The sequence below is a fragment of the Pistacia vera genome, unplaced genomic scaffold (genome assembly GCF_008641045.1).
Source record: "Pistacia vera cultivar Batoury unplaced genomic scaffold, PisVer_v2 Contig752, whole genome shotgun sequence".
Taxonomy (NCBI): domain Eukaryota; kingdom Viridiplantae; phylum Streptophyta; class Magnoliopsida; order Sapindales; family Anacardiaceae; genus Pistacia; species Pistacia vera.
Window position 1 is genome coordinate 38888 of NW_022196615.1, and position 9369 is coordinate 48256.

Below are 9369 nucleotides of genomic sequence, written 5' to 3' on the forward strand. Positions count from 1 at the left end.
TGTTTTTGGGCGTTTGGCCCAAGTTAATAAAGTCGTATCGATTTATATCGATATTTTTTAGGATACAAACGAATACGTATCATATCGTATGATACATATCAACGTATCGAAAGGTTTAAGATATACTCTTTGATACGTATCGTTGCCGATCTGTATCGAATCGTATCGTATGATACGTATCAGGTATCGTAGGATACTAATAACCATGGGAAAGACGCCATCCAACAGAGGTAAGGATGAGATATTTGAAGATAGAAGGCGTTTGTAGCAAAAATTAGATTCACTTTGCCCGAATCTACTTCTCTTCTTTTCTCTTGATCATTATCATTTAGGGTTTATATACTTTACAGGTGTTTTTATCCCTGCTATAATTTCAATGGCTGTGGATTTAGTATAGATCCATGTTGATGTTGCTGTTCTTTTATTTAGATTAAATTGACAATCCCTATATTACATATTTCCTCGCTGATAATTTAATTGAAGCAGTAAAAAAATTAACTAGTAGGACGGGGCTATCTTGTCATGGTTACTAGAAAGAATTTTTCTATATTTAGGGGAAACGATATTCATATGATCCTTGAAATTGTTGCCTTTACTAGTGAAATTTATACATTCATTATTTCATATTTGTAATACAAACTCTTCAATTACTTGTGTAGATTAATTGATTTAAATTGTAATTTTACAAACATCTAAATCGAATAGGTTAATTTTTTTACCTTATTAAAACACAAAATTTCAATTAATAATGTTAGATATACATATTTTAAAATAAAAGTTTGTATAGTTTAACATACTATTATTGTTGTATTGTTTTTTTAATCTACTAGTTAAAGATTCTGTCTGGAGAAAAAAATTATATACAATTTTTTACCACGTTAACGAAATTAAGGTAGTGAAATTATTTTGACCCCAAGGCCTTGGGAGGATGGTCAAGAAGGTTTGTTCCTTTCTCTTAATTAACTTTTTGGATTCGAATCTTAGGACCATCTACCATATTTGAATAATACTACAGCAACAAGGCAACAACCCTTTCTCACAAACTTTCTCTCACAACCCTAACGTGGCAGGTCACAATTGATTAATTTAAAATAGGTCTCACATGAGTCTCGCATAGGTCCTACTAATTAATTGCGAACTGACCAATTACGAGCTATTACGTCAAGATTATTAGAAATGTTGTTGGTGTAGTATTCCATCTATTTATGACTTACCTTGTCCTTTGAGCTTGTGGGATATTCAATAGACCGTAAAATTAGTTAAAGTGCATGTAAACTGACCGAAACACCCCTTAAAAAAAAAAAAAAATAATAAATAAAAATTATCTTATGCATAAATGTGATTCAAAGAAGCGTTATGACTGACTAAATAGGCCCATTTCAAGCCCGACAAGCGTGGGCCATAATTCACAATAAAGGGCATAGCAAAGACCAGATTGCTCCGAAAAACCTTTTGGGCCTATCAACCTATGACTGAAGAGTAGCATAGATATATTGTCTTTCAACTTTGATTGTTGGTTCATTGAATCAGATTTTTTTTTTTTTTTAAATTATTTTCTATAGCTTACGCCTTGAAAATAAGTTTTATGTTAATGGAACAATCCATTTTAACAAATCAATGACCCCCAACGGAGGTATTAAAATGTTCTGAAAACTATTATTAGTATTCCACATGTATTTGTATTTATAGTCAACACTCAACGGAGGGTTACACTTAATCTAGTCAACACGTCTCAAATGTATTTTAGAGTAAGCTTCAATTGCAAGCAAGCAAGGCTTTCTGTTGGAGCCGCATCGGCATTGGTCATAAATATTTATTGGCAAAATTTATCCAAATCCAATCACAACCCAACATCAACGGTAACCGACTTACCACGCACCCTTTTGACCACCATTGATCATCTCCTGCTCTGCAACAACATATGATTTGACTTCAAACTTGTTCAACGTTTATTTATAACCAAACAAAGTTAATATGTTTCGTTTGACAATAGGCCATATATATATAATCTGATCTCGAGTAGTTTTTTCTAACCTTAATTTTAGAGACCTTTGCCTTCTCATTTTGGTCCATGTGACATCAATGCAAAAGGGAAAACTATCTTTTGTGTGCTGTGTCTTCTTCATTTTGTATTTCTGGGTAAATGGAGACCTCATGTTTCAGGTATATTGAATGCAAACCCATGATTCCTTTTCCTCCATGTTTCTCATATAATAAACACAGAGTGTAGCTTCCAAAAGAATTCTAGAATTACATGCTTGTGATGTAACTATAAACACAGAGTGCATGACGATGCAGTGTGGAGAGACAAATACAAGGGTGTTGGAAGATTAGTGGAATTTAATGTCATCTTCTTTCAACCTAAACCTCAAGCCCCTACCAAACAAAATGACATAAATGAAGCTCTCTTCAAATATACAAGTCGATACAATCTAGGCAACAATATTTCTTCTAATAAAAAATCCTAATATAATAATTATATTAATATATCCTCCTTTGATGACTGAAACACTGCGTAGTGGAGGCGCCACTATCAACATGAGATCCCACGTGTCTGGAATCAAAAACTGACATAATGTATTTATTCAAAGCCAAAAGGCTCAAATCATGCCGTTTCCAACGGCTACTTCCAGAAACTAGCCGTTTGAGCTCTGGTATAAACTTAGAAGAAGATCTAATTACGGAAATGAAAGCACCAAAAGCCGCAACAGATTCGAACGAAAAGAAGCACGAGTGAAGGAGATTTCTTCTTTTCATGGAGAAACAGAGAACTCGAAATTGTCTAAGTTGATTCAGTTTTTAGCCAGCTCCTCACCCTCTTCACATCTATCAATCATCTTTTCTGCCGCAGATGGCTCCCTTCCCAAGAAAATTGTTGAGGTGGAAGGTGGTCATTTGCGGCAGGAAGGTGATGGTAGAGAATTGAAGAAGGAAGACGCTCGGGCAGAGACTAGATTGTCTTGGGCTGTTTTTAGTTCTCTTGCTTTCTCTCACATAATCTTATTCACAATCATCTCAGATTCTATGCTTTACAGGTATTTGTTTCAATAGCCTCAACCTCTTAACATAGTTGGGACTGTTTATTTTGTATCAATAAAATGCAGGTTTCATTCACTCTGAAACTAGTCACCTGATCATATAGTCTTCGTAGTCTAATTTAACACCTTGATGATAAAATATTTATATTACATTATTATTAAGCATGAAATGAGATTTAAAGCTAGTATCTGTTGCCGTTGCTGCCTTGGCAGTGTTAGGTGTGACTTAGGAGTTAAGAGTTAAAGAGTCCGCCTCTTCATATCTGCATGCTGCCCTTTTTTTTAATTTTGGACTTTAATCTAAACTCCATTTCGGACTTGGTCAACGGGTCACTAAGTCTAATTAAAAAAAGAATTATCTACCTTTACATTGATCAAATCAGATTTACACCGCAAGTTCGATCCTCTTTAACTTTTTCTTTCCATTATTTTATTATTGGGTAACTCCGAGGAACCTTCCCGCAGAAACCCAACTCAAGTTTTTGAAAATTTTGGTACCTCCCTTCATATTTTGTAATTGTCTTAGTTACCCTCGGATTAAATGACGCCATCAAGGGAGGTCGGTGAGTCCATTAGAAAATCTAAGGGATATTTCAAGGTTTTCCAGAATGTTTGGTTCGGGTTTCTCCAANTGGACTTTATTCTAACCTCCATTTTGGACTTGGTCAAATTAAAAAAATGCATTATCTACCTCTTACATTGATAGTTCGTCATCTCTAGATTTTTCTCTCCATTATTTTAATCTTGGGCAACTCCGAGGAACCTTCCCACAGAAACCCAATAAGAGCCGCAGAAACAGGTTTTCCAGGATGTTTGGTTCGGGTTTCTCCAAAGTCCAAACCTGAGGGAGGTGACTGGGAAACGACGCAACCAAACAAAGAAATATATTATACCCTTGTCGTTATTATTTGTCGCATTCAGGATTCGTATTATGTATAATATACGATGGACTTCTACGGCTGTGCAAGCTAAGTTGACAACCTCTATATAAACATCTTCATGGCTTAAATTATGAGGAATAATGATAATATACCATGGGTGCGAACCTTACTACTTTTGAAAACAATACCGGTGTGGAGCTTCAACTGAGATTCTTTAGATCCCCAGCGCGTCCAGACCACTTTCGGAGGATCATTAGAATCAGAGCGGGTGCGAGGGCGAATATACCACGCTCAGATTTACGTTACAACGACACAAACCCAGAAAGGCACGAGGTGATAATGATATTCGTCGATGGAGTTGGTGCAGGTGTTGGATTGGTTCCACGCGAAGTCATCAACTTTTCGAGAGTCATCTGCGGCAGAAATAAAGATGGAGGATTGGTCATTCAAGGCGTTCCAAGATGGTTTTGTTTCCGCACCCAATTTATTATAACAATTTCTCATTTTCTTTTTTGTTCGTTAACCATTTCTGATGTCTTCGTCGTGTCTTTTTATCAGGGCGTGTGGATGCTGGGCAGGAGGGGGTTTAGAGGACCTCGCATAAGGTATATTATATATGGGCTTTACAAATCTTGTTTGTTACTTTGTTAAGCACATTCGTGTTGTTAAGCCCATATGGGTTAATTTCTGATTTGTCTTGTCTCTTGTGCAGATCTGGCGGCGCTTTCATCTGCTGCGCGCACTCCTCGGCCTCTTCGCCGCTAGTTCATTTGTCTTGTCAACTCTGTTTGTCCTTGTCAGTTGTGTCTGTATCGGTGAAATAAGTATAGATCTTTTCGATCTTAATGGTTTATCCATTATTGTATGGCTTTTGTTTGAATTTGGTAATTTATTTATCTATCTTGGAATGTATGATGGATTTGTGTTGCTTAATTAATGGAAGGTGATCTTTGTTTTAATATATTTGGGCTCCTTTTAATAACTATCTATTTCCAGCTTCCAGTTTCAATGATATAGTACATAGTCTTACTTGTGGTTGGTATACGAAGTGACGTAATATATTCTTTTTTTTTGTGTGAAAAATGATTGGTATTTTTCTTTTCTTGTTTTGGGGTTCCTTTTTCCCATACAGAAAAGACACTTGTGATGTGCTAAGCCAACGTTCTGTCTCTGCTAGTCTGCTGTACACGTAGAAGAAGAAGATAAAATAATGTTAAAAGATAAAGGAGAATAGAAATTGGTAGAAGGCGTGAACTGAACATCATGAAGTACCGGGAAGGAGCAACTGAGAACTCGAGACTGTCAAAGTTGATCTAGTTTCTAGCCAGCGCCTTACCATCTTCGCATCTATCCATCATCTTTCTGCCGCAGATGGCTCCCTTTTTTTTTCTATTCATTTTTTCTCCCTCGGTCTGATGTAGTTTTTTTTCTTTTTTCTTTTTTTTCCGAGAAATTGTTTGGATGGAAAGGAGCCACTTTTATTTTATTATTAATTTTTTTCCCTCCTTTAGTTTCCAATAATTTTGTTTTTTGAAAGAAATTGTTGAGATGGAAGGCGGCCATTGGCGACAGAAGGACGAGGGTAAAGAGCGGAAGATGGAAGGCGTTTTGGTGTGCTGAAGCTAGATTGACTTTGGCTGGATCTAGTTCTCTTCTTTTCTTTCATTATTTTATCGGTTATCATACATGATTCTAACGTTTACAGGTATTTTTATCGATTTTGTTTATATCATCTTTTTTTTTTTCTTTTCTTTTTTTTTAGGTCTTGATATTTTTTCTCTTTAATTTTTAACATTAAAAATTATATATGTATATATTAAGATCAATTTTTAATTAGCTCTGATTTTTGATATAATTTGTAACTAATGTTGTTTGTGGAGTTTAATTATTTAGATTATACGATCATTATTTGCAACCTTGATAATTCAGTATTCATCAAATTTTTAGAAGCTTTTGGAAATAAGTCCAAGGTTGGTTCAGTGAGCTTCAACAAATACTATTTGGAGAGGGAATAAGTTTTTCGCATTAAACAAAGTACCGCCAGAAATCATTTTAGGGGAAAAAATCTGACTCTTCTAGTATTGATTTTGCAGAACTCTTAGAAGTCAGTATAACATGGGATGATGGTGTGCTTTTTTTCTTTCTAAGTTTTACCTCAGTGGATATATCTATTAGTGTTGGCGAAGATCCCTTCTGGTGCTTCCCAGTTAGATCTCAAATTTAGAAGGTAGATTATTGCAATGGGTATTCTCTCGTGACTATTGCTTGGCAGGTGTTTGCCAGTTAGGTTACTGTAGTGTATGGATCGCTGGATATTGTATATCTGTGTGATGTTCATACTTTTGGTCGATGTTCCTTTGTTACGTTTTGGTGCAACAGATCTTTGTCACTAACGAATGCATTTCACCGAGCCAGTTTTATCATTTCTGAATATTGTGTCTACTTCTGTTTGCACACGGGCACTAAAAGGTAAGTAATATAGTATGTGATGCTTGATCTATCTCTCTATCCAATTTCACTTATTGTCTATAGATGTGAGACCATCAACTGACTGAATATTACATCTACTGAAGAAATGCAAAATTTTCTGCCATAAAGTGCATATATGATGAATTTGGGGACATTATGACTGACCTTGTTCAATGCTTATTATTAAGTGAAGCTTTGAGGGGTTGTTGTTGTTAGGTTTGTTAACTGGTGGGTATCTGTCACGTCCATGTATGACACAGTAGTATAATGTTTGACCTTATAGTTAGTGCTTGTGGTGTTTGTCTTCTAGCCATGGATTGAGAGAAGGGGCACTGTTGCTTGTTCTTGGTTATAATGACATTGTACTGTCATCGACATCATGCTTGTCATGCAGATGAGTATATTCACTCATGCTCATGCCAGCCACTAAAGTTTGTATGTCTAATCTTCTTGAGTCTGTAATTTTGTAGGAGCTAGGATGTCTCTGGACTTTAAGGAGTTGATATTGTTGCCATGACAAGAATTTGCATATCCTTTACAGATGAGAAAGCTTTATTGACTGAATGTTTGAGAATTTAATGTACCCTGGTGTTAATTAATTAAGTCAACCAACTGGTCTCTTTTTCTAAGCCATGTTCATCACTAGCTGGTGTCTGCATTCTACTGGAATATAGAGTATCAAGTTGGTCTTTGGATTATAGACTTCTATTGATGGAATTGGGATGTTTTTTTGTGCCAGATCAGAATAAAAGAACTAGAAATAAAAATAGGGGCCTTGATTGTTGCAGGTCTAGCACATGGTTCAGCTGAGTCTTTTCCCATAGAATGGATGGAGCTTAAGATTTGATTATGTTGATGTGGTATCACCACTCTTCTAGTAGTAATAATAGTTAGTTTGCATATGCTATTCTATTCTGTGACAAGTGGATATTGTATTTTATCAAGATTCTCACATATCGCTTCAATGGGGAAAAATGATAGCGGCAAAAATAATTGGTTGGTAGGTTGTGGCAGAAGATTAAGAGCTGGCTGTAATTTGCTTAAAACTGGATATAGCATTTCTGTTTTCCACTAATTGATGCAGGTTCAGACCATTCAGTTTATTTGGTGAGATCGAATGAACGAAAAAAAATGTGGTTTAATTATAGCATTCAGCTTGTTTGATGTTTTCAACTTTCCTTGTGGCAAAATTTTAGGTGTACAGGCTTTCTATAAGCTGAAGAGGCCTTTGGACTTTTTGTGGATGTTCAAAGCTTCCCTCAGAGGTGGTTAACTAAATTTTCTTCCGTGACTTACAGATTATGTGGATGTTGATCCTTATTTACTTACAAATTATGGCCTTGATTTCTTTTCAAGCAAATGTAATGATCGTTTGCAATATAATCAGATCATGTTAATTTCTACCTCTTAATTGACATTTTTGAAATTGTTCTGATGCCGTGGAAGCAAGTTTTCACAAAAATGTCTTGAAGTCTTGATAAATGAAATTGCAACTTAATGGAACTATTGAGCTTCAAAAACCCCAAGGATTTGCTCTCATCAGATTTCCCTGTAGTTAAGTTTCTATTAGCACTCATGTCTTTCTCAGTATCAGAGCCTCATAAATTTGTGCTGGTGTATTTTGTTTGGAAAGGATACATGGGTTCTTATAGTCTGGGCAGCTAGGATGATTAGGCCTTGTTTCTTGCCTCATTTTCAGGGGCATTTGGTAAGACTCAATTGACTGACCTGTATTACATTTTAACAAGTAATGTTATATCTCTCAAAGTGATATTTCAAGTTTACATTCCTATTTTTTATGTCATTTCCTATATTTTCACATTATGCATTATCATGAATGAAATCCCAAGACTTTTGTCTCTCTCTTCTCTCCCCCTTTGTTTTATTTATTTACTTATTTCCTATTTAAATCTTAGCAATGGATAGGATGAAGAGGAAGCTTTCATGGAGCTAATGACTGACCATTTTCACAGAATCACAGTTCATCATAGCTTTGGGGAAAGTTGATTGATTTTCCTGGAAATCATTCCCTGAGAAGGAAGCCATCAGACGGTTGAAGCTGACAACTCGATGATGGAAAGCCATTCAAGCAGAGAAGAAACTAGTAAAGATTCGGTTGTACAATTCTAGTGTAGTGCTGAATTAAGGGTATATAAAAGTTAGAACAGGATAGACTTGTCACGCATTGAGTCGTGAGATTGAGGTTATAAGTTTTACTAGATGTTAACAAAGATTTAAGTTTTGAATGATTAGTAAAGCTGGGCATTTTGGACTGGGTCAAAAAACCCGATCTAAATAAATTGTCTTTCAACTTTGATTGTTGACGACATCCATTTTATCTAAATAAATTGAGCACTTCATTTTATTTAAGAAATCAATGACCCCCAACCGAGGTATTAAAATGTTTTGAAAACATGTATTTGTATTTATAGTCAACACTCAACGGAGGGTTGCACAATTTAGTCAACACAGTATAGCTTCAATTGCAAGCAAGTAATGCTTTCTGTTGGAGCCGCATCGGCATTGGCCTAAATATTTATTGGCAAAATTATCCAAATCCAATCACAACCCAACAGGATCAACGGTAACCGACTTACCACGCACCTCTTTTGACCACCATTAACTATCTCCTGCGCTGCAACAACATATGATTTGACTTCAAAACTTGTTCAGCGTTTCTGTATAAACCAAAACAAACTTCTCATAACTTTGACAAAGTTGAGCCTCATCAAACATTTGATTTATATGTTTCGTTTGACAATAGGCCATTTATATCTGATCTCGAGTAGTTATTTCTAACCTTAATTTTAGAGACCTTTGCCCTCTCATCTGACATCAGTGCAAAAGGGAAAACACATCTTTTGTGTGCTGTGTCTTCTTCATTTTGTATTTCTGGGTAAGTAGAGACCTCATGTTTCATGTAATATTGAATGCAAACCCATGATTCCTTTTCCTCCATGTTCTCATATAATAAACACAGT

General features: G+C 35.6%; 1 protein-coding gene across 1 annotated transcript; it reads left to right on the forward strand.

Annotated features, from left to right (window-relative positions):
• Window positions 1-3879: 3879 nt before the first annotated feature.
• On the forward strand, window positions 3880-4632 carry LOC116115703. The gene is made up of 2 exons (XM_031401825.1): window positions 3880-4383; window positions 4478-4632. The coding sequence occupies exons 1-2, from the start codon at window positions 4073-4075 to the stop codon at window positions 4521-4523; spliced, it is 357 nt and encodes a 118-aa protein (XP_031257685.1). The 5' UTR covers window positions 3880-4072; the 3' UTR covers window positions 4524-4632.
• Window positions 4633-9369: the final 4737 nt, after the last annotated feature.